This window comes from Entelurus aequoreus, linkage group LG06 (assembly GCF_033978785.1).
Source record: "Entelurus aequoreus isolate RoL-2023_Sb linkage group LG06, RoL_Eaeq_v1.1, whole genome shotgun sequence".
NCBI lineage: Eukaryota > Metazoa > Chordata > Actinopteri > Syngnathiformes > Syngnathidae > Entelurus > Entelurus aequoreus.
Window position 1 is genome coordinate 70,895,720 of NC_084736.1, and position 27,197 is coordinate 70,922,916.

The following is a 27,197-nucleotide window of genomic DNA, read 5'->3' on the forward strand; positions in this document are numbered from 1 at the left end:
ACACTTCTGGACGTTCTACAAAATGTTGAAGTAGTGGAATTATTGTTTAATTGCCAGATTTTTTTTATTTTTTTTACACAATTATGGAGCCAGAAAACTGCCAGTAAGTTTTGGTGTTGAAAAAAAACCCCAACTTGGCACTGTAAAAAAAAAGTTGTATTGACACTGAAACAAGAATTGGTTTTGTAAAGTGCTGAATAAAAAAATCAAAACAGACAATAAAAACATTTTATCTGTGGATTTGTTTTGGGATATATTTCTAACTACCAATCCTTATTTGACACGGTTATATTTTTTTCCATTTAAATGTTTTTTCTTTCGTTTTTTTAAATGATCTATTATTCAATATCAGAACAAATCTGAATATTGGCATTGAAAAACATAAAAAAAAAGATCCACAAAAAATTTATTTTTTTGAAGGTGTGTTTCATTTTTCAATTCAGAGTTTTACAATACTAGTTAAATTGTACAATTCTAGTACAACTTCCACCCCAAATACCAAAACTTACTGGAAGTGTTCTGGGTCCACAGACAAGAAACCTCTTGTCTGTGGACCCAGAACTGATGTTGGACCTGAAAGATGGCCTGCTGACTCAGCATTTTTTAAATAATCTATCCCAATTTGATCAATCATGGCATGTTTTAAACACAACCTCAAACTCAACTAATTATTATTTTATGGCCCTTTTTCGGCTTTGTGCACTGAGGCATAGAAGCAAAAGCAAAAAAAGGTTGCAACTACAATTGTTCCGAATAAAAGATGAATAATTAAGATTTAGAAGAGACATAAGGAAACTAGTCCAACTCCTGATTAAGAAGTGTGTTGTTGGATCATGTTTACACACACAACACCAGAATCTTTAAATTGTGCAATTTATTAAGTGCCACATGAAGAGTACTGCTGTAAATAGGTAAATATATCATCACTTTTTTCCACACGTCATGTGCATACATGGTAAATATATATTATTGCATACTGTTCACACATTCAAAGTAGTTGTAAATTGAAATAATCTGTAACCCCTCATAAACCACACAAAAGCAAAAAAAAAGTCAGAAAACACTTCTTTTTTTTCATGTTTTTCCTAATAAATTCAGTTTACAAAAAAAAGATAACATTTGAGGCGCTGTGGCTTAGCCTAGCGTATAAAATAAAATATATCACAAAATAATTCGAGTCTGCAAAACAACGTGTGACTCTTTCTACTTCCTCTCTTGTTCACACATACGCACGCACACACACTCACTATATGTTTATGACATGCGGTCTGGGTTGGATTTGGTCCCTTTGTATCACCAAACTACTGTAATAAGAAATATGATCCAGATTGTCAGAGGTGTGTTGAATAAAGTACAGTACTGGTATTGTTGTAAAGCTGGCACATGGAAAACCTCCCGAAAATTGTCAAAGTGAATTTGAAGTGAATTATACTAATGCCAAACAGAGTTGACTGTAATCAGGATAGAACATTCTGGGCCATGTTGTTGATTCCCCGGTCCACATGCCCAAGGTCCGTAACAGAGTCAGTCGAGGTGGATATTCAGGCAGGCCAGTGCCGCAGACTCACTGGCGAGGGGACAAGCTGGATCGCAGCGAGCTCTCTGGGCCTTGGTACCGCTGCTTGGCGTGCTTCTCACAGTACATCACATCTCCCACCCAGAAGTGACCTCTCATCCGCAGGTTGAGGCCGCAGTCCGAGCACGTGTAGCACTCGGGGTGACGGAAGCGGTCGTCCACGATGCGAACAGCCTGTGTGCTGGGGAGAGACCAGTGCATGGAGTCAGAGGAACCCTTTAGGTCAATGTAGTCTAGGAGGATTGATGAATGTTCATCTTTTCTAACAGAAGTGTATTTAGACAAAAATAATAAACACCTTAAGGAATCACACAACTCTAATATATGAGCATGATTTGAAAGTTTAAAGTCTACAATACAAGATATGTTAGAAAAGGAACATTAAAGATCACATTCATGGATGTAAGGTGCATCGTCCACTGCCAGCTCTTACCCCTGGCCTTGTTTCAGTGCACCAGATGAGGCGAGAGTTGTGGCAGGACTAGGGATGTAGCGATATGAACATTTCAGATCACAGTTCTCGTGACTAAAATGATCATGGTTATTATTATCGCTGTATTGTTGAATGTGCTCAAAAAGTACTTATACACACACTGAAATCTTTTTATTAAGTTGTTTTTTATGTAACTAAAATAGACAATGTTAGAAAACACACTATTTACCAACTTTTGTGTTTCTTGTGCTTTCCTGATAGTATTTTATCAATCAATCAATGTTTATTTATATAGCCCTAAATCACAAATGTCTCAAAGGGCTGTACAAGCCACAACGACATCCTCGGTACAGAGCCCACATACGGGCAAGGAAAACTCACCCCAGTGGGACGTCAATGTGAATGACTATGAGAAACCTTGGAGAGGACCGCATATGTATTTTATCTGTTTTAATGGCTAAGCTTTTATGGTTTTAAATATTGGTTTGTACTTTAAGATTTATTTAAATTAGAGATGTCCGATAATGGCTTTTTTGCCGATATCCGATATTCCGATATTGTCCAATATTGATATCAACCAATACCAATATATACAGTCGTGGAATTAACACATTATTATGCCTAATTTTGTTGTGATGCCCCGCTGGATGCATTAAACAATGTAACAAGGTTTTCCAAAATAAATCAACTCAAGTTATGGAAAAAAAATGCCAACATGGCACTGCCATATTTATTATTGAAGTCACAAAGTGCATTATTTATTTTAACATGCCTCAAAACAGCAGCTTGGAATTTGGGACATGCTCTCCCTGAGAGAGCATGAGGAGGTTGAGGTGGGCGGGGTTTACGGGGGTGGGGGTAGCGGGGGTGTATATTGTAGCGTCCCAGAAGAGTTAGTGCTGCAAGGGGTTCTGGGTATTTGTTCTGTTGTGTTTATGTTGTGTTACGGTGCGGATGTTCTCCCGAAATGTGTTTGTCATTCTTGTTTGGTGTGGGTTCACAGTGTGGCGCATATTTGTAACAGTGTTAAAGTTGTTTATACGTCCGCCCTCAGTGTGACATGTATGGCTGTTGACCAAGTATGCTTTGCATTCACTTGTGTGTGTGAAAAGCCGTAGATATCATGTGACTGGGCTGGCACGCAAAGGAAGTGCCTTTAAGGTTTATTAGCGCTCTGTACTTCTCCCTACATCCGTGTACACAGCGGCGTTTTAAAAAGTCATACATTTTACTTTTTGAAACCAATACCGATAATTTTGAAACAGATACCGATAATTTCCGATATTACATTTTAAAGCATTTATCGGACATCACTAATATAAAGGAAAAGTATGTAATAAATAAGATCTATTATTGTTATTTATGGCGGGCAGTGTGGCGTCCTACAGTCCTTGAACGCACCGTAAAAACACCACTGTCCTGTATTTCTGAGTGTAGCGTGATCACTCTGTTCTAAGAGAGGACAGCTTGTAGGTTCAATGTACACAATCAAATATCTTAGTTGTTCAGGCAGTAATGTGTTTATATAAGCTTAGATTGGGGTGTGTTTCTAAATAGGGAAAGACAATGTTCCCTGTTTTTATGTTAGCATTTAAGCTAGCGAGCTGGGGCCAGTCAGTCCTTGAGTTTATCAAAGTGCAGTTATCAATCACGGCTTTTCGATCATTTTAAAATAAAATTGTAATACCGTCGATTGCAATCTACCAGTCAATCTTAGATTAGATACACACATAAAACAGTTGACGCAGGGTTAGATCTTGCTTTGGTTTTTGGCTGAAACCAGGGATCTTGGGCTCAAAAATGTCGGTGACCACTTCTGTACAACATTCTGTTTATTTATTTAAAATGTATTTTTATTTTAAAGGTTTTATTTTATTTTGATGGTGCGGTTTGTTGATGTCTTTGTTTTTACTCTTCTATGTGCCATGTTTGTGTCCGAAATAAAGACAATATATAATAATGATGATGATTATGTTTTTTTACCATGAATTGATTAACGTGGACCCCGTCTTAAACAAGTTGAAAAACTTATTCGGGTGTTACCATTTAGCGGTCAATTGTACGGAATATGTACTGTACTGTGCAATCTACTAATAAAAGTTTCAATCAAACATGTAAAGCAGGATTATGGAATGCATCAATATTTTCAATCCTATTTCCTATAATTTTAATAACAATTCTACTTCATTTTCACTACTTCACTTTGGATGTTACAATTTAGAATGTTACACTGAGCAGTCATGGCGGAGAAAAACATGGCCATGTTGGAGCAACCTCCCAGTCACTACTAAAGGGATGTATCTCTCTTAAACTTAAGGGGTTATCAATGGGACTTGTTTTGAAGACGTGGACAACATAGGTTTTGTCCCAGTTGTCGTACTGGCATGGGGAGTTTATCATTTATCATGTATAAGATTATAAACGTTGTAAGGCAGAGCTCTCAAACTAAATTTACCTGGGGGCCACTAGAGGTCGAGTCTGGGTGAGGGCTTCAGAATCACATTTTAACGACGTAACTACATGTGTTAGCTACTTTTACCAGCAGCTACAGTGAACATGAGCCATGGTACGCCTTAAGTAATTATAAATGTAAAATTGAATATAAAAATGATGAATTTTGACACAGTTAACTTCACCAGGACACTTCAGCTTGCTTACAGAAAGTGGTTCCATTTGCTAATGTGTGCTTGTTGTGCTGTCAATTTTGTGTTTCATCGATATTGTAGTTGGTGCTCTTTCTAATGGGATTCATCATATAATTAACTACCAGCCGCTAAAGGTGCACGGGCCGCAAATACACCTACCGTTCCTTCTACGGTGCGCGCCTGCTCACGTGTCTGTCCTCTGCGCACACCATGTCGCGCACAAAATAAAATCCAATATGACCTCTAAACAAAATAAACATAACTATTTGCTCTGTAGAATTTTGCAAAGCGACTGAGTGATAGGTGACAACATGCAGCCCTATAGGTTAAAACAATGTTTCTCAACACTGTTTAATTATTGTAAAGTCTGTCGGGACGCTTGAAACTAGACAGGAATTCCATCCATCACTTTATTGAACAAAACAGTTCATATTCGGCCGTAACCACACCAAAAACATTAGTAAAATAATTCTAAGGAAAAAGCAGTTATCTGTCGTACAAACCAGGCCAAAACCAACTCTTTGTTATCTGTCATATCAACAGCAGCTGCTCGCGTTCGCTCACCTGCACCAACACACGCACTCATGGCACATAGCCACTGATGCATTTATGGCCACACAAAAAGTCAGACAACTCCAACACCACACAAAGTGTAAATGCCAGGTTGGCACACTACGACTCCTTGATCAGATGTGTGCTTATTATACTATCATTTATTAAGGACGTTAATTTATGGATAATCATGAAATGCTGTTCCTAAATTACAGAAATGCTAATAAAAAATATATATTTTACAGAGAAATAATTACACTGGATCCCATGCTTACATTTTATTGTGCAACATGAGAATGTTTTAGGGGAACTAAATAAGATCTCTGAAAGGGGTACACATTCTTTCAGGAGTAGGACCCCCACCCAGACGTACAATACTAGTACCGTATTTTTCGAATTATAAATCGCTCCGGATTTATAAAGAAGGAAAAAAACATATAAATCGCACCAGAATATAAATCGCATTTTTTGGGGAAATTTATTTGATAAAATCCAACACCAAGAATAGACATTTGAAAGGCAATTTAAAATAAATAAAGAATAGTGAACAACAGGCTGAATAAGTGTACGTTATATGACGCATAAATAACCAACTGAGAACGTGCCTGGTATGTTAACGTAACATATTATGGTAAGAGTCATTCAAATAACTATAACATATAGAACATGCTATACGTTTACCAAGCAATCTGTCACTCCCAGTCGCTAATCTCAGTTTTTATAATTCACCGCCAATGTTGAAATGATCAATTTTCATAGGTACGGAAGTAGTAGCAGGTAGCATCTTTTTTTTCCACAATGAACTTCCGCCATGACCCGCCCCCGCCAAATTTTTATTGGTTGACGTGTGTGTGTGACGATTGCGGATATACGCCTAGTCTCTTACGTGAATGAGATAAATAATATTTGATATTTTACGGTAATGTGATTTATAATCCGAAAAATATGGTATTTAGCTCATAAAAAAACCAAGATTTTGTTATTTTAATGGTAAATGGTCCAATTCACTTATATTAGAAAATAATCCCATGATTATTATAATAAAACATTTAACTTGTGATTAAGTCATGTTTAGGACAGGTGTGCTCCTGGTATGGCCACAGTGTGCATGTTTCATATTGCTCACATATGCTCCACTGAATGCTCAGGGAGTTATTGAGTTTGCTCAGACACATGGAAAAATTTTAGGGAACGTTGATAACACCATGTATGATTATAAGTGGAGGGGCACAAAATGTAGTCAAGGTTGAGACCCCTGTTTTGTAAAGCACTCTATAAATACTTTGCATTAGTATACTCACACAATGCTGGTGCCACACTTTTCACAGATGTGATATTTGCTGCCGCCTCCAACAGGCGCGGCTGGCTTGGGAGGATTGGGCGATAGTTTTCCCGGAAACTTCAGCGTCGCCTCTGGAATAACGCACACACTCAGTAAGTACACACGTGCATGCAAACATTACAACTCCTCTGTCATTGAGGATTGTTTGTGTCTTTCACTAGTCAACACACACGTCCTCCCACTGGTTATCTTCATGTCATAAAAGAATGTTATTAGTATGAGAATTGATTCACTTCCCACATGCATTCCACAATCTGATTTTCACAACATAAATTAGACTCAGGGGAGGTTCTCTGTGCTAACAGCACAAATGATATCCATATGCAAGCGCAAGTTGTTTCCAATACAAAAGATGCCAGCAGACATTTGACAAAACAGTTGAAGCACTTCCAGGCTGTGCGCGCCATCAAATCACGCTCCCTCTACTGCTGGTCAACATGACTCAAGCGTATTTATAGATATGTATGCATTTCATTTGTCGACCTTTATGGTATTTGTCACATTGTGTGTTTTTCCTAACCTTTCTCGTCAGCCTCCAGAACCTCTTGTAGCATTTTGAAGGTGTTGGACTGACGTGGCGTCACACGAGACTCTCGATTGTCCTGGATCATTTTGTACACCTCGGAGTCCTTGTCAAACCTCTGCATGATGGATTCAGAGCTTGAACTACTGTAAAAAAGAAGGAAAAAAAGGATAAATATACTTGAATGCTGCAAGTAGGGCTATCTTCAAACCGTCGAAGATTCTAATTGGACGAGTCTGATTCGACTATACACTGTGGGAGGGAGACAAGATAATTCCTCCTGAGTGCCCTGCAGTCAGCAAATGTTGGGAGGTTTAATTAATTGCGTTCATGCCTTCTTTGAATATGAGTAAAAGACTTGTGTGCAGACAAATAGTTTTTACAGAGTACGTTCAATTTCGGCTGAGCAATCGCTGCTTCCTATTGCTGTGACATCACGTGTCTCAACTGGATGTATTTTGGACTCCCACGTCTTACTCTATAATTTTTTTTTTTTTATCTGCACACGATAATATTTTACTTATCGTGTTGGGAGAATGTTTCTACATGGGGAATGTGATTGAGGCTGTCAGGCACGAAGCTCGCTAATCCAAGGCGAGCCTCATGCCTGCCGTACTGCTGGAAATTGGACACGGCGCGGGCCAGGACGCACCGCCTCGCCCCACAGGCATAGCCCTTCTTTTGCAAAGGTAATGGTTCGAAAACATACGAAAACTTTGTTTTGACTTTTACTTCCTTTCAAGTAGGGCTAGGCGATATGGCCTAAAATCTACAGTATATCACAACAGATATTGCCGGCTCCTGCGATAACGATATATATGAAGTCATATCATTTGACATAAATGATAATACAACCATTTAAAACAAGATATAAAGGCCCCTAAATGGCTGCTGACATATGCAGTACCGTATTTTCCGCACTATAAGGTGCACCGGATTGTAAGGCGCACCTTCAATAAATGGCCTATTTTAAAACTTTGTTCATATATAAAGGCGCACCGCATGATAAGGCGCATAGAATAGACGCTACAGTGGAGGCTGGGGTTACATTATGCATCCATTAGATGGAGCTGCGCTAAAGGGAATGTCAACAAAACAGTCAGTCAGGTCAGTCAAACTTTATTAATAGATTACAAACCAGCGTTCTGACAACTCCGTTCACTCCCACAATGAATAAACAGCTGTTTTATTATTTTCCCAGAGGTAAAGTCAGTGACGTGGTATTTCGTTTATCTTTTAACAGCAAGGTATAACATGTAGTGCAACATTTATATCACATAGTGGAGGGAAACTTTTCCTCGATTCAATAAACACGTAAAAAACAATGATACTGTTACGGTAAATCAAACGTTAGTGCTATCACAATATAGTAACACTCGAAATAGTGCAAAGCAATAACAATATATCAATAACTCAATGTTGCTCAAACGTTAATGTCACACAACACACAAAATAATCATGTAAAGCGCACTGTACTAAGTTATTCCTCATCCAAGAATTCTTCTTCAGTGTCCGAATTAAACAGTTGGGCGAATACGGCATCCAACATCGAAGTCGTCATCCCTACAAAGAATTGATTACGTGGACCCCGACTTAAACAAGTTGAAAAACGTATTCGAGTGTTACCATTTAGTGGTCAATTGTACGAAATATGTACTGAACTGTGCAATCTACTAATAAAAGTTTCAATCAATCAATCAATTAATCGAGTCAGTGTCGCTGCTGTTGTCTAGCATTCCAGTGACAATTTTACATTCTCTCGCTGCTGCTCTATTCCCGTGTTCTACTGCGTGACTGATCGTCTTGAGTTTAAACTCTGCGTCGTAAGCGTGTCTCTTAATAGGAGCCATTTTGGGGTCTTTACATAAACACACAAATGGAAATGGAAATGAAACGGCACACCTCGCGCAGTCATATATCCCAGCATGCACCGCGCGCTTCTTCTACGGAGGAAAATGAAGTCGGCGGCTCCTTACCGTAGTTGCGAGACCTGTTGTGGCTCAATATTGGTCCATATATAAGGAGCACCAGATTATAAGGCGCACTTGTCAGCTTTTGAGAAAATTGGAGGTTTTTAGGTGTGCCTTAAATACGGTAATATTGTCACTTACGGTTGTATTATTTTCTCAAAAATATTATTAATCTACTTGTTAATATCTGGTTACTTTTGTAACAAGGTTCTATCTACGCGTCTGTTAAAATAGTATTAAGAACATATTCTTCTGTTTAGTTTTGGGAGATACTAAAAATGTGGGGGATCGATTCAATACCAAGTAGTTACTGGGGCAGTATTGGCCATTTTGATATTGACAATTTTCAAAATCATTGAATTTTTACATTTTTGATTACAATTATGAGACAAAAACACAGAATGGCGACATAACATCAATTATATATTTGAATTAATTCCAACTATAATCTCTGATTTAAATCCTTTGGTTTTTGCCCTTAGTGCCCACCTGTGTCCACAGAGTTATTTCCTGAATGTGTAAACAATAACAAAAACGACAAAAAAAAAAATAATTAAAAATAACCTAAGCACTGTAGTATTGTCTAGATACCTGACCTGATACTATACTTGGTATCGATACTGTCCATATTTATATTGATCCGCCCACCTCTGTTTACCTTCAAGAGCTCTAGCTTAGTAGTTACTGGTTAGTTTAGCCTCCAACGATGTGTAGTGTAGCAAGTTTAGCTATTCCTCGTCCTTCAGTGATGATACTTGTGAGAAACGGTTTATTTTCCACTCTGGAGTCAGTCGAGGATTAGGGATTTGGAAGTAGCATCCCAATGTGGAGGGATGTTAGCCACTAGAGCTAGCGAAGACTCTACAGTGCATTGAGAATGTGTTGTTTACTTGTCGCTGTCACATTTACAGGACACAATTAGAATGCTTTATCAAAATGCATTATCCCAGCAGAGTCATACCAAAGACTATAAAAATGGGACCCATTACCTCCCTGCTTGGCACTCAGCATCAAGGGTTGGAGTTGGGGGTTAAATCACCAAAATGATTCCCGGGCGTGGCGCCGCTGCTGCCCACTGCTCCCCAAGGGGATGGGTCAAATGCAGAGGACAAATTTCACCACATCTAGTGTGTGTGTGACAATCATTGGTACTTTAATCTTAATCTTAATCATGACCTACTTTCAAGTTTCATGTCCTCTTGGTGCTGCTTCAGAACCGAGCACCTCACTAAACGGTGGTTTAGCCTTTTTTGAAAGGTTGTTATGATTTAGAAGGCCTTTAAGGATTGCTTATAGAATATTAATGCACAATATGAGATTAATTCTTGTAATTTATGGCCTGATACTAAATGACTAGACAGATGTTGGGAACTTTGAACAGCCTTCAATACAGATTTGGAACATCTTGTTTTCTGTTGAAAGGTGGCAAGTTTTCAAGGGAGGGTGGCATAAAGACAAAAGCATTGTATTTTCTTACACAAAGTTCTTTCCAAACTAAAGCATCATATGTTAGGTTGGATTCAAAGACCAAAGTAAAGCCACCCCTATGTATCTCCCTCTTCTTTGTCTTTGCCATAAAAACCCTTGAGTTTTGAATAAGGCCCTCATGCATCCACTTGATACAACAAGCGTGGTGACGTGTGTATTCAATTGTCCAGAGATATCTGCAAGTATGTCGTTTTTGTTGAAGGAATTAAATGTAACTGATTGAATATGGAAAAAGTGTCTCAACAAGTTTATTCATCCCTCTGATCGAAACAAACGCATGTTCCGGTGGACTGATTGAGGTCTGAGGAGGCCTGTCCTTGAACTAAGGCGGAAATGGTCACAAATGAGATCTTTTTTTTGTTCGCTTTAAATGAAAGACTGTATTTCTTTTATAATTACCTTTGATTAACTTGAGATTGAGTCACTATATAAATGATAGAGCACACCCAGTAAGCTACTGACACCTAGTGACCAGTACGTATACACTAGTACAAATCACCAACTGTTTATTCCTCTTTAGAAAATGCTGTAGATTCGACTTTTCGTTGACCATGGGCAAAATCTAAGGAATCAGATGATCCATCCATTTCCTACCGCTTGTCCCGTTCGGGGTCGCGGGGGTGCTGGAGCCTATCTCAGCTGCATTCAGGCACAGGACACACTAGGGTCAATTTAGTGTTAAACTATGCAAATCGTTTATTCCAAGACAGCTCCAGCTGCAAGACATGACTGGCAGAAACAAGTATTTCAGAGACGTTGTGAGCATGGAATCCAGAGGAAATGATGGGAGGGCAGCAGCTGGCTTTGGAACTTTGACCTCCAGACAAGAAAAAGTTCACACCGCAGGCAAGAAACAACATCATATCCTCAACACTTGACACCAGGCCCAGTTGCAACGCACAAAACAGCATGAGGAAAACTATTACATATTGTTAGAAACAAGTTTGTGTTTGTGGTTATTTGCAACAAGTCAGTGTACACACGAGTGGTGGAAGTGAGCTTTCACCAAGGGGGAAGTATGACATGGCAGCTAATTAAGAAGAACAGTAGCTCTGTTTACAAGCACATTCTTTGTCCCTGGTCGGGTAGCGAAACACTTTTACTGGAAGAAACATGCATTGAAGCCTCAACTGGCAGATGCTTTTGTACATTACAAAACACACAATGACAAGTATGTAGTGAGCGAGAGCTGCTGAGTGTTGGCTGTCAGTAAGAACCGGTTGGTTGTGTACACCGGTCGAGCCAGGTGTGGAGCAGGACGATTTAACATACGCACGCACGCACGCACGCACGCACGCACGCACGCACGCACGCACGCACGCACGCACGCACGCACGCACGCACGCACGCACGCACGCACGCGGAGAGGTGGTGAGATGTCAACCAGGGTCATTCGAGTTAACCTGATGGACGGTCCCACCTGTCATGACATAACACTAGCAAGTTACTGTTTAACTTGCTTATATTGTATGTGGACAGCACTGTTGCACTTGTTCTGTCCTTTGCAACCTTTTTTTAATACAACATTTGAAGCGCTGATTCAGCTTGGTAATTTAGAGTGATGACTCTTTGTGGTTAACACTAAATTACATAAAGAATGCAACTTAATAAAAATGGAATATCCATGTCTCTATTCAATTAAATTTATGACTCTCACACAGCAGCAAAGAGTTGACAGATCTGTCAAGAATAAACTGGATTTTCACTGAAGTCATTGAGGCATCCTCTGCATGGTGCATGTGGCTTCATTACACACATAAATCCCACAGGCAGGACTTTCCCCACAATGACATGGCTTTAATTTGCTTCCAAAAATTGCTCAAGACAGACAAAACAGGAAAACCCGCGTCACTGAAGAATGAATGTACGCTGTGAATCAGTTTGCCCCATCGAGGTCTGAATGTACAAGGGAACACACAGGCATGGTGTCTTAGCACATTGTTCTCTGAATACTAACTTGGCAACAACAAAAATACAGCCAAAGCAAAAAGATTTCCTTTGCATCTCTGAACATTGCTCAAACTAACAACAGACCTCCTAAGTCCAAACTCCAAATTCTCCACATGCTCAGCCCCACCCTCAACAACCCTATTTCCCTTCTTACTTTGCTCCCCATCCCTTCTGACAAGCAATCTCAAAACTAATGGAAAGTATTGTGAGGAATTCAAGTAACAGCAGTTAGGGACACAGCAAGAAGCAGAGGACAACACAATTTTACCAAGAGAATAAAAAGTCAGACAAATTGTGGCTGATATTCCCTGTTTTGTACTTAATGAGGGCTACATATTTTTTATCTGGTCCCCCATACAGAAAAGCAGAGTTGGCAACATATTTAAAATATGAAATGCTGATTAACATCTCCTAAAGACAGCTTCCTCAAATAGTGTGCACAAGACAGTTAATCTACACAAACTAAACATAAAACACTCACCTCAGAGAGCAATAGAGAACAAGCGAAAGAAGCACTCTACAGTAAGACTTCACTGTCCTGGTAACTCATATGTATAAAAAGCATATTCATAAACACGGCCAGATGCATACCATACACCTATTTACACCAGACAAGACAGAAAAACAAGAGTTTGACTGAAAAGGTGTGTCCCTGGTCTGCAACTCATTGGCCACGCTACATAAATGGGTGGGCAGATGGGTGTCTGAAGGGCTGTGATTGGCTGAGAAGGAGCAGAGAGGGGCTTGGTGTGCAGTCTGGGGGCTCCAAACAAGAGGCCAATTAGGGGAAGAGGGGAAATCAGACCTTTTTTCTGGGAACACTGGGTGTTTGCATGTGACTGCAATTGCTGACACATCATATCACCAACTGTGGTTACCCAACGGGGGCCAAAGTCAACCCTCGTGGAAAAAGCGAAAAACAGTGGACACAAAGCATTACTGGACAGACTTTTAGTTATAGCTTAAGCCTGCAATTTTACACTTAATTTCAAGAGGGCTGCGTCTGCTCACTGTGAAATTACTAATCCCAGATACATCACCTCATCAGAGAGCTGGTGAGGAAAACACAGTCAGGGAAAGGTGGCACACGGAGTTGATGTGTTCCCCAGAGGAACATGGAAGAACGTGTTTGCCGCTGCAATGAACTACTAATGAACTACACTTGCGCACTCTCACATACGCACAGCTGCAGCAATTGTAAATTTTTATGGAGACATCGGTGTGACAGCCCATTTGCAGTTTCAACACAGCCTTTAGAAGAAGGAAACAATCATTGCATCAATACGAAAGGAATGTCTGCAGATCTGGTTTCTACCAAGATAAAATCTGGAATAGTATATTGTGAAGGATGAGTAGCCAAATGTCGGTTCAAGACCAGCTCTGGATCAAACGCCTACAAACCAAAATTGGAAATGGCTGCTGGAGAGTTGCCCTCGCTGCTCAGGGATGTGACACTTCGGCACAGCTCCCATATTCCGACATCTTACCCTTACATGTTGATTGGATTGCTGTGTGTGTGTGTGTGTGTGTGTGTGTGGGTGGTTGGGGGGGGGGGGGGGGGGGCGTTGGTTTCCCAGCAGCATGGGTTCACTTCCCACTCATTGAATGTGAGTGTGAATGGTGGTTCAGGGTGTAGTCTGCCTTTTCATTTACAGGTACGCACTGCAAATGATTTGCCACTTGCCTACATTTAAATATGTATTACTAAAAAATCCCCTTGTTTTAAAAGCTTTTTACTTATTTTTAGTCATTGACTTTACAGAATAAACTTAGTTTCAGCATGAATATCTATTGTCTATTCTAGTTTTAACATTGAGAAAAGAATTACCGGTATTCAAATAAAATATATTTTTTTCCCAACATAGAAAATCTTGTTCAACGATTCTGCAACATCCCGAGAATGCCTAATTTAAGAACTGCAAGATGAATAATGCTTGTTTTCAGAATAAAATACTTATTTTTAGTTTATAAGTCTAGATACAGAAATCTTAATTTAGGATGTCTTATCAAGTAAAAATTACATGCTGCATGGACAGATAATTTCACTAGTTTTTAGTATTTTTTCCTAAAATCTATTGTTTTTATCTTATATTTTGTCAGATCTTATTTGCAGTGTGTTAGGCGTCATAGATGCCAGAGTACCATGAGCGTTATTAGGATAAGCGGAAGAAAATGGATGGATGATGTGTGTGCATCAGCACTGGTCACTGTAAGATGCAAAATATGCCCCAAGACAAAAGGCAGGTTAACTTTGTATGTATCATTCATTATGTCAAACCAGTTTCAATAAGCAATATTAAACTGATTCAACATTCACCTCCAGTTCTTGTATTTTATGCATAAAGTTGAGTGGAACCAGTTCAAACTAATTTGAAATCAACTTTATACTTTTGGGGTTCTCAAATATTATGTAATCTAAACCAGTTAAGATTAACACTATTTTATTTTTGCCAAGTTTATTTTTTGGACCAGCAATGTCTGGGGTGGGATACAAATCTATAAAACAACCAGATACTGTATCAGTATAAAAAATGTCAACCTTGTAAATCAACACTTTTATCATGCTTTAAAAAAGTTGTATCTTTCTATTACAGAGATGTAGCCGCACTTGGAACACTGATAAATGTGACAGACCGATGAACAGATGCTGCATGCAGAATGTTTACCTGCGATGAGGAGACATATGAACGTCCTGATCAAGAGCGCTATTGGGCGAGTAGCGTCCTGGTGGAGTAGGGGTTCTGCTCGACACAGAGCTGTTTCTGTAGTCTGAAGGAGAGAAGTCCTGTAAAGAAAAATTGCAAAATAGTTTTAGTGAAAGTAAAAAAGACAAAATCAACTTTGCAGTGCCAAAATAATATCAATTATATACTACATAATATTCAATATTTATGGAAGTATAAAGCTAAAGTACTTCCCTATTTAATACAAATAAATGTAAAGAACCTTCACAACATTATCAAAACACCCTGCCACTCGTCTTTGGTGCCCTTTGATAGGAGTCACACCCAACATTCCGCTGCTGTTGGCCAATCAAACATTCCCAGCAACTATCTTCAGCATTCATTTTATCTTGGTTATATATCAGTGCAAACTACTTATCGGTTCCAAACACATCCTGCTGCACAAATATTTGCTAGTTTGGTTGAAAGGCAGTGTGTACTTCCACAGGTCTAGAATCATACAAGTCAATTATTTAGTCCCAATGGTTGTGGACATTGTTCACTATTATACGGTTAAAAGCTGCACATTTCAGTCAGGAATGCTGTACAATCAACAGGGTAGGGGACAGGAAAGGCCAAGGAAGCAGAATGTGTATTTAATTTGGACAGAAGAGGGCGCCACATAGTCATTAGAGTGCAGCTCCAAAAAAGAAGCTCATAAAAACATTTGAATAGAGGTGCAAATTGATCTTTTATTGTTGCTGCTCCCAGCAGAAACAAAGCGCCCGCAAAGTAACAACATGAGCAAAGGTTGACTGATCAAGCTATAATTAGGTCATCAGAGTGCATGAGTGACTTAGCAGTAAAATTGTTTGGCTGGCACATAACTCAAACCAGACACATTGTAAGACATCCCACCAAATAAACACCATTAACCTCATTCATGTATACTTATACACATTAAAACTAAATGCTGTTTATATTCCTTTCAAGAAGTTTCCAGGCTCCAGGGACCCACAACTGCTGTTTTATTTTCGATGTAAGACCCATTTAAAAACAAACATCAAAAAACAAGTGCGTAGTAGTACTTTCACTTAACACTATTTCCTTGTTAACCTCCACGGTTCTTCAAAGGGTTCCATAACAAGGTGAAATCACCATTCTGCGCTACCAGTAGACTACACAGTTAAGACTCAGGGTTGAACCCATTAACGCGTGCTTCAAACCTGTCAATCATTCCGAGTATTTCAACCAATCATATCGTGGGGAATGCAGAGCGCCCTCCCACTACAATGAAGCTTATCCCACAAACAATCAGGTGTGATCATTGAGACAGACACTGAAAATCAATTTCTGTTCATTTCAGAAAACATGGTCATTTGGCGTGCATTGGGCACTTGTAATGTGGATATATGATATCCTGAGAGATTGGAAGGGCCAAACTCTCAATTTTTAAAACCGAAGACAAACTACCATATCTTCGTTGGATCAAAAGGTAGCTTGTGGGAAGACCACATATACAACTGAACGTGAAGAATATCAACAAGCGCAAGGTTGTTTGTTCGAAGGTTGGTTCAGTACTGGTATGAAAAATTAGAGTTCAGGAAATCCAATTGTTACAGCATTATGTTCATAAATACAAAAGGATTACGAAATGTACTTTCCTTTAGTTAACAGGGCTATTTAACTACATAATGAAGAGGGCCGCCCTGCGATGAGGTGGCGACTTGTCCAGGGTGTACCCCGCCTTCCGCCCGAATCCAGCTGAGATAGGCTCCAGCACCCCCCGCGACCCCAAAAGGGACAAGCGGTAGAAAATGGAGGGATAGATGAAGAAGGCCGCAGTTTCAAGAGCCCAAGTGCTCAGGGGCCGCACATCGAAATTTGGATGTTTTGTCAGAAAGTGCCTGCGCAAGTTATATTCCTTTGAGACTGTGTTTACTTCATTACAAAGTAAACATTAGTTTTCACACTGCACTGTCAATAAATTCATTATTCTGCCCTCGCTACTCGATTTCAGCGTGTGCAGCAAGTCAACAGCATGAAAAAATAGAAACTAAAGAAGTTCTGTTGAGGATGGATGTTCCTTCTTTTGAAATCTTGAAATCGTATTTATTTATTTTTTCCAGGGTTAAATGAGTAGTCTTCTACTCACCCCACTGCTGCTTCATTGTGACAGATATGCCTCGCTGTTGCCCCCTGTGGGGTGGTGGGAGTACTGCATATATGATCAACCCTAGTTTTAATAGTTTCATCAAGTCTATTTGGGTGATGTTCGGCGGGCCAAATAAAAAGCTTTGGCGGGCAGACTGTGGCCCGCGGGCGGTCAGTTGAATAGACTTGCTTTAGTAGTTGGTTGCTTTGTCGACATGGCTACTCAACAAATGTATTGTTTTTTTTTTATGAATGTGAACAAAAAGAGGTAGCTTAATGTAGTAGTTTGTTTTGTTGATGACACATAGGCCTATGTTGGTAGCTACAGACCTACTGAAGACATGTATTGTTTTTTCTTACGAATGTTAAAGAGGTAGTAGTAGCTCGTGGAGGAACACAACGTTACGCAACGTCTCCTTTAATGTGGCTTACTGGGTGATTATGGTTAGTAACAATGACAGCATCAGTCATCTATTTTTCCCCAATAAATTTGAATGTGTAGTCCTGTATTGACCGCCAGTACTTTGCTACAACACGCACATTAGCAATTTGCACCTTCTAAAAACACGAATTTCATGAATGTGTAGCCTTTGGCAAAGTACTTTTGCCGCCTCTTAAGTGATCACTGCGACAGATTTTCAGCATCGGTAAAGAAAGATAAATGCTAAATATGTCTGAAATTCAAGAAAGTGATTGCTGATCTTCCACCGTCTTTGATGAAATGTGTGGGACATAACTATAACCAAGGGGGCCTCGCTTAGCGGGCAAAGTCGGAAGTGTCCATTGGCAGTGATGACATCAAAGATTTGTATGTTCAATGCCACCACCCGGTTTCAACCAGTAACTGTTTAAACGGTGTTCTGTTCTCAATTAAGTACAATTCCCTCCATCTTTTCCTTTGTGAGTGGGCAGACTAGGGATGCGTGCCATGAAGCCTTTAACAGAAACGATCACCGAGATGTCTCTCTGGGACTCTTCACAAAATAATCCCAACATAATAACTGCCGGCTCATAAGATCACATATTCCATATGATCGGAGTACAGGAATAGCGCCATCCATGTCCTTTTCCTGCTGTGAACAATATCTCCAGGGCATATATACCTGACAGACATACTGTAAGGGCTTTACGGTCCCTTTATGAAGACCGAGGGAAACCACACTAGTGGTGCAGATGAATCCACACTAATGCAAACCAATCTTATGTTATGTAACTGTCTGGCTGCTGAATGTGAATCTTGCTCTCAAACTGCAGGCAGGTTTTTCAGATAAAATCCCAACAGTGATCTATGAGACTCAAGAGGAATGTAGCCAGAGAAAAACAAAAAAAGGAAGGCGGAAGAAAAACAAACCAATGGCCTCTGATGGTTTTAATTGCAGTAAACACAGTACAGCTGGGAAGCACTTTAACGTGATTCTTGAAAGCCATTAGTTTTAAAATAAAAAATCATTGTTTTTAGATTGTGCATCCATTTAACATGCATGATATCAGCATTATTATATAACATGGTGGTGTAACTGATTAACTTGAACACAAAGCATGCCTGTTATTTCACCAGTTTATGGTGTGTTTGTGAAGTTCATAGTTGGATTTAGGACATGTCTATACTGAACACAGGCCACAATTATTGTTATCATTAATATAGTGGGTCGAAGATGGAGGAGAGCCACTCACTGGCTACAGTACATAATACTAAATTAGGTACGGCTCTTGAATGGGACCTCCTATATATTGTGTACCTAAGTTAAACAAAACCTCTCTTACGCAGGGTAGTTCTACAGCTCTGCAATCTACAACCATAATAATACATGACTAGAGACAATCAAATGTCAATTCAAAGGCGAAATGTTTTTTTCCGCCACTTTGTTAATAAACGGAAATGGCTGTACAGCCATTTCCATGTAATTTTTGGGGTTAGATGGTACATCTGAAACAGAAAGAACACATTACATGTGGGTGTTCATGAGAATGAAACATGTGGATAAACTGTAAGAAGTTATTTTCTCTCATTCCCTCTTGTTCTAAATAAATGTTCCAGAATGCAAATAGTTTCACACAATCTGCCGCACTACCCAAAAATACATCGATCTTCTGCTTCACTTGACTTTGTGGAGCAAGGAAGAAATCATTATCACATTTTGGAGATGAGCCGTAGAACGGTGATGTAATATTAAGTCTTGGTATTTCTTCTAAGCAGAAGAGAACAGAACGTACAAAACAAAGTGAGTCCCTTCCTTTCCATATTTGTCACGTGTCAAAGTTAGGTAGTATTTCTTTCAAACTTTTTCCCCCAGCCCAAAGTTGGTGTACCTCTACTTGGCCATCTGCATTGCACTTTACAGTACAGCAAATGCACTGATGCCCAACCCTGACATGTCATAAAACAGCTCCTATTAACACTTAACTGCAAATAAAGTAAAAAACATTGCTGCAAGGACGTGTTACAGAGTAAATGCTCAAGTAAACTGCTGATATGCTGAAACATGGATGTATGTATATATGTACGTGTGCATGTTTTCGATTGTTACATGTGTAAAATATAAAAGTGCAATGTGTTTTAATCTCTAACTGGTGTTGAGAGATCCTTTAGTACTATATGCAGACCACAATCTGCCGACCTAGGTAGCGCTTTGTAAAAACAATTAGATACAGAACCTTTATTGGACCCCATCATGTTGTGCATGTGTACCCTATAATCTGTTCAGTACGTACAGAGGCACCCTTAGTTGTCAAACACACCCTACCAATTCATTTCCATTGTGTCTGTGAATCCAATTTAGAGATTAAACCTTGATCTATGTGTAACAAATGGATCCTGATGATCGCAACCAAAGTGTAACAAAATGATGATCACAAGTGTTTAAATAAACACATTATAGTACCCCGGGATAAAAGTTTATTTTATTCTGTGACGCGCCTCGTACCTCAAAAAACTATTGCGAAAAAGCGCCACCCGTTGAAATGACTAACAAATTTGAATTGGTGCTTGGCACTCCAGAAATGTTTTAACATGTTGCATGCCTTTTAGAAACAAAAACTAACTTTTATATATTGTATCAAATCCTACAACTATAGTAGTTTTATGAAGTAATGTAGTAATTTACCTTCAACGGCATCTCTTTCACGCTGATTTTCTGGCAAAGACACCATCAGGAGCTATTCCATATTTTCATAGATAAATGTGTGCCGTTTAAATATTTTAACTTCTTGGCTGGCGTTTTCCACTCACTCTTCTTCAGTGCTACGCTACAACTGCTTCATCAAGTTGGCTACATACTCAGCCATGTTTTTTGAGGATTTTCTTTAATTCAATGAATATAATTGGCTTCTTCTTAGCACTGTTTCAGCCCTGTATAATCTGAGTGTATAACTTAGTGTGATTGGTTCATCTTCAAAAGCTAAACAAGTCTTTGAATATTGCCCACAGCAAAAGACAAAAACAGGAACTGGCAAACTCAAATGAGGGCAGCTGTTTCAGATCAAGGCCAATTGTGATGCTGGGGACAGTGCCAGTGAAGGGGCCTTCAGTCTGGCTCCATGCAAGTCACTCTGCATCATCATCATTACCACCCTGCAGATTCAATTACAGGGCATAAACCAGCACTGACTGTTGAAACATTTTATTTTGGGATGGCTGGCATTGACCAATATCAGTCTATTCAATGTCTAATCATGTGAGACCAATGAAGAACAATGGGATGCATATGTCAAACTGGGGTAAATGCTAATTATACCACTAATAATAATGGCAGTGTGTATGTGTACATGTTTTTCATCCAGTGGTTTGCTTTAAGCAACATACTCGTCTTTCACTCACTGTCACTGATTGAACCGGCCTTGTAATTATGTCTTAGCACCAGCGTATTACAGAGTATTCATATTCTGTGACAAAGAACAGTACCTATGACAACACACAGATCATGAGTTTATGCCACAAATGAATATATTTCATTGAAATCCTTTAGTTTTTATACTCATATTAACTTATCTAAGAAGGTCTGAGGGTCACAGATTTTGGGCACCTGTAGGTTTGGCTTAAATAAAACAGCACCTTAGCCTTGTTAATCTTATTTTCTTCAGTTAATTATTGAACAGTTTACAATGGGTCAAAATTGGAGCCTTTAAGCACTACAAAGTAATTTCCACAGTAAACTTTCAAAGTCAGACTCAGTCATTTCAGTCCTTCATAATTCTCTGTAAATGTATTTTCTTGGCTCAAGTTTACGTAGCGCAGCAGCATTCATTAAGTGACGGATCATTGTGATGCCAATACTAATCCCTCCGTCCCTCTCAATCCGCTGGCCACACACAATGAGGCTATTTCTAATAAAAGCCATATGTAGAAGATTAGAGGCCAAATGAACAGCAAACAGAATCAGAAGCAACACGATGACAAGCAACGTGCCAAAGACTTCACAAAATAATGAAAAATCATCAGCAGTTTCTAAGCCTTTCATTTAACGCTCACTATTTAGGAATAGACACACTTTGATGTGCAGAAATTGTGACAAATTACATCAGATTACAGTGGACATTTTGAGATTCCTGTATACTGTAACTTGTAATCATTTACGGTTTCATTATAGTATTGGTGGTCTGCGGAGGGCCGCACATTGCAAGTCATACAGTAGGGAAGGGATTCAACCTATCCTGGGTGGATGTCGCGTGAGGGCAAGAGGAAGGGAGTTAATCATTTTGCAATGGAGTCTGCTGAAAATGATGGAAAACGCCACTCTACATAGCAACTAGGAATGGTAATTGAGATTTTTTTCGGTCCCGAATTCACTTTCGATTCTGCTTAATGATTCGGTTCCTTATCGGTTCTTATTTGAGAAAAGGGGGGGGGGGGGGGGGGGGTTTGGAGGTAACATGACCTTACAAAGTCTAAAGTGAACTCTCAAAAGGCACATAGAGAAAAACATCACTTTTTTCAAAATATATGTAAGAAATATTCTTCTGTAGAATTTACCAAAAAAATGTAACATTTAGTAACATGTGATTTTTAACTCATTACATGCAAAGTGAGATATGTCAAGCAGTTATTTACTATCATTTTGATGATTATGGTTTATAGTGTGGACCGAAAGTATTCAGACCCCTTTAAATGTTTTACAGTTTCATTGCATTCATTTGCTAAAATCATAAAAGTTATTTTTTTTATTATTTCTCATTAATGTAAACTCAGCACCCCATCTTGGCAAAAAAATCAAAAACAAAAAAACAAATGTACAAATATTTGCAAATGTATTAAAAATAAACTCAAAAACCTCATGTACGTAAGTATTAAGACTAGGGATGGGAATCTGGGTGGGGATGACGTCATTACGCAACGTGCGTAGTGACGTCAGATCGCAAAATATCGGCGCCCGGGCGGAACAAACACTTAACTTTTTACTAGAAAAAATAGCAACATTGCTACTTGTAATACTTGCAAGATTGCTATTTTATCAAGGAGGAGGACATACGGGCAATATGCTGAAACATTTGAACATACAGCATGCAATAATTATAAATGAAAGTCGCGTTTTTGAACTGCACCAATCCCATCCATAGCAGTAACGCTAGCACGTCATCTGAATACAACAGGTACTAACATAGTCCAAAATGGTAGCGCTATTATTGGTTGAATTGAGATTAATGCTTTCTCATTTAGATGAGTATGACGAGAAACAGATTCTGACTGGCTTAGAGGTGGGCACTATTTGCTCCAGTTCATGTCTGCCGCTAGAAATTTTTGCAAACGGCTGCAATGAAACTGAATAAAAAATGTAAAAGGGGTATTAAAACTTTCCGTACCCATTGTACAGCATGGGAAAGTGTGGAGTTTTAAAAACTGTAAGCCATGATCACCAACATTATAAGAAATAAAGGCTTGCCATATCTCACTTTGCATGTAATGAGTTATCACATCTTAGTTTCACATTTGAAGGTAATTGCTGACATGGATGGACTTTTAGACAATATATTTTTTTTGTTTTTTGTATAACGGAAATTACTTAATCAAAATATGGTGGGAGGAAAACATAAATGTTTTTCTCTGACTACAATTGAATATTCACCTACCGAAAAAAAGGAACTTCTACTGAGGCAAATGGGTGCAAGCTTTTGACCACAAACTTAGTCACTGCTCGCTGACATTTGGCTAGCAGCAGACGTGAACAGGAGCGAGTCCAGCCCTCCTCGGAGCCAGTCAGAATCTGTCTGTCCATACTTGCCAACCCTCCCGGATTTTCCGTAAAACTCCCGAAATTCAGCGCCTCCCCTGAAAACCTCCCGGGACAAATTTTCTCCCAAAACCTCCCGAAATTCAGGCGGAGCTGGAGGCCACGCCCCCTCCAGCTCCATGCGGACCTGAGTGCGGACAGGCTGTTTTCACGTCCGCTTTCCCACAATACAAACAGTGTGCCTGCCCAATCACGTTATAACTGTAGAATGATCGAGGGCGAGTTCTTGGTTTCTTATGTGGGTTTATTGTTAGACAGTTTCATTAACGTCCTCCCAGCGCGGTAACAACACACAATAACCGCAGTCACGTTTTCGTCTACCGTAAAGCAGTTCGTCTGCCGTAAACAGCAATGTTGTGACACTCTTAAACAGGGCAATACTGCCATCTACTGTACATATGTGACAATAACATCTACGGCTTTTAGAGAGTGCACAACTGCGCACACAACAAGGAGACGAAGCAGAAGAACGAGGAAGATACAGCCATGGCGACGCCAACGACGAGTAAGATGAAGAAATACGCTTGTAAGTTCCAAGCCGCAGCTGCGATTGGACCTGGATAGCCTCCGGGAAGAAGTAGTGGACTACAAAGTGTTTGGCAGTGAAGATCTTCCTCAGGAAGCAAAGATTGACCGGTTTTGGGCCATGCTAGGGAGAGATGGAAGATTCCAGACTAGTGCATTTGATGAAAGCACTTTTGTGCGTGCCACACAGCAATGCATCATCAGAGAGGGTGTTCAGCAAGGTTAGAAAAATAGTGAGAGAATAAAACAAGGATGGACAATTCAACCCTTACAATGAGTAGATGAGTGTTATGTGTGTGCATATGTGTAAATAAATTAACACTAAAATTCAAGTATTTCTTTATATATATATATATATATATATATATATATATATATATATATATATATATATATATATATATATATATATATATATATATATATATATATATATATACATATATATATATATATAAATAAAATAAATATATATATGTATAGCTGGAATTCACTAATAGTCAAGTATTTATTATATGTATGAAATACTTGACTTGGTGAATTCTAGCTGTAAATATACTCCTCCCCTCTTAACCACCTTGCTACTGTATATGCACACATGCATACAGAACTGAGCAATGAATATCTAATTGCTCGGGAGGTTTTCCAAAACTAGTGTCTGAATTAAATTCCAAGTTATTTTTTATTTGTAAATATTAATGTGGGTGGCTTAAGTTGGTGGAACATCAGAACATACACTACTCACACAAAGTTTGGCTTATGGGTAGAACTTCAGTACGAACCTAAAATGCACTACTCTATACCCTTTACAGGTGAACTTCATTTTGAAACATTGAACATGTGTATTCAGAAGCCAAAATCCAACAAGTAATGTATGTATGTATGTATGTATGTATGAAAGAACAGTATGAATTAACAGTAGCTGAAAGAAAATCTAAAACTGTGCTAATTACATGTGCATCGTTCATATTGCAGCACAAATGCAGTAAGAAATAGTTGATTACATTACGGGAAGCAATGTGGTAGGTCTGTGGTTTCCCAGAGGGGCATCGTGGCAGGAGAGAATACAATTACAATACAGCTGCACAGTACAAGGGTACAGCCAAAAACACGTCATTTAGAGAGGAATTTGGCTGTAAGCAAATTAGACAAACGACATGCAAAATGCTTAATTGTGTATAATTTAGACAGTCACAAAAAGAAACAATTATCATAAAAGAAATTACATTTCAGCCATGGCCACATTTACCAGAACACATACATGTTGTTCTGTGGGTGAATGCAGCAGTGACTTCTTTGGACTCATGTTTACACCCACAGTATGCCGCCTTTAAGTGCAGTACAGTACACTGATCCACTGAATGAATGTATTGTTTGGCCCGCAAAAATAATATTGTTTTACTATATTTATTACGTTTATATTTATATTTTATTTCACATACATTTAAAAATATGTATTATACCATTTATTAGATAGTGATCATTTTAGTTATTCTCCAGCCAGGACGCCTAAAAGGTGGCTTTTTTTTTCAATCCTCAGTACCATGCCATGTTTTGTTATTGTCAATAGTGATGTGTGTCATCTTCTCTCCTTTTTTCTTGGTGTAGAGCCCTTCGTGTTGCCATTTGCCTGTGCATAAAAAGTGCTGTACTGTATGAACAAAGTTTGATGGATTGTTACTGGCTGTAGAATGTTCATGTATAATATATCTCTGTGCAAGCATCATAATGGCGATATGCTGAAAAACAAAATGTACATTTATAATGCAGATAAGTAGACTAATATTTATTTTATGTTATTCTTTTTTCATGATGAGAACTTTGCTTCTCCTGCCTCCCCTGAGCATAGGTCACAGGAATATTGGCTGACATGTTTTGGGGTTTTTTTCTGGCAGAAATATACAGAGGCCAGAAACAGTTGACTATTTTCCTTGACAACTTTTGGAACATTGACATACTGTACAGCGCACAGAACTTCATAAACCGTACTAACTCGTAAAAGCTCATCTCTCCCAGCCCATGAACCGTGCAAGGTCGGTACCCCTCATGAGTGTGCCGGGGGGCTACGCAGCAGGGGGAAGTAAAAAGTGCCCCAGTTTGCTTTTCCACTCTAAGGGAAATCGGTGGGGGTGAGGAGAGGCATGCTGCCTGCACAGTGGCCACAACAGCTCTAAAGCTTAAAGGCTACAAGTCCATGCCAAAAGGCCTCACACTGTCCAGTCACAGGGTGCTCCGTACACAGAAGACATCTCTTCAACGTGGCCACAGCCCACACTACTTCTGACATTGGCTCAGCTTACACAGCACAGCACTAGACTGCCAAATCAAATAGCATAAGAACTAAAATAGTCCTTTTTTTTAAATTTCCCAAGCACAAGCCATTCAGCATTACTAGTATACATTAATGGGTACATCTTGACAATAAAATGGAATCCATATAAATGCTACACAGCAAATTGTGCCCTTTTGTATGTTGATTCTTAGGGTTGCATTTTTTGCCATATTTTGCAGGCGTGCCTAATGTTGTGGCTGGTAGGTGTGAAGCAACTTTAACCTTGGTATTTTTAGGTCTTTCCAAGTATTTTGCTGCTACTCGTATCACTGCATAATTTTCTTGTGAAAGACGTGTCTGTTTGCCGGATGCATTAAAAGCGGACCTGGCAAAGTTAAGAGACCAAGGTTGCAGACCTGGATTTGAAATGTACTTTCTGTTTTGTGCCTTGAAACGGATATATAAGTCCCCTTTCATCTACTATTCGTCCATAGCGTTTCTGCTTGAAAAGATTCTGCATTCATCACTCCAAGCAACATTTGTAAGTTTTGCAATATAACTAAAACAATGCATACTAAACCGTCCCATGTGTGAAGTAGGAGTGTTTTCATGCATATTTATACGCGCTATCATAATGTAATCATTCTAGCATCGTCAGCATTAGCGAATATGCTAACACGGTCAAGAGTGTCTGGGTTTGTATAATTAACTTACAATGGAATTATTTTTGTATTGATGCAGCTTTGTAAAATCACCAACATGTCACAGTGGAGTTATTGAGTTTTTTTTCCTGATTGGAGAGCTAGCTTTGGCAGGTAATGGGTCCATGACAATGACTTCTGTTTTACTGCTGTGACAGCCACCGCTTGGAAACAATTAA

At 39.1% G+C, this 27,197-nt stretch overlaps 1 protein-coding gene across 2 annotated transcripts in view; it reads right to left on the reverse strand.

Annotated features, from left to right (window-relative positions):
* Nucleotides 1-859: 859 nt before the first annotated feature.
* Nucleotides 860-27,197, reverse strand: part of pdlim2 (PDZ and LIM domain 2 (mystique)) — a 59,755-nt gene continuing 33,417 nt past the window's right edge. Inside the window, exons 7-10 of one of the 2 annotated variants that reach the window (XM_062051426.1) lie at nt 15,146-15,264; nt 7,069-7,214; nt 6,508-6,619; nt 860-1,757 (exon numbers count right to left, since the gene is read on the reverse strand). In XM_062051426.1, the coding sequence (XP_061907410.1) occupies nt 1,565-1,757; nt 6,508-6,619; nt 7,069-7,214; nt 15,146-15,264 (570 nt within the window). In that variant the 3' untranslated portion in view covers nt 860-1,564. Of the gene's footprint in view, nt 1,758-6,507; nt 6,620-7,068; nt 7,218-15,145; nt 15,265-27,197 lie in introns of both variants that reach the window. The other variant, XM_062051425.1, reaches the window with a different exon arrangement.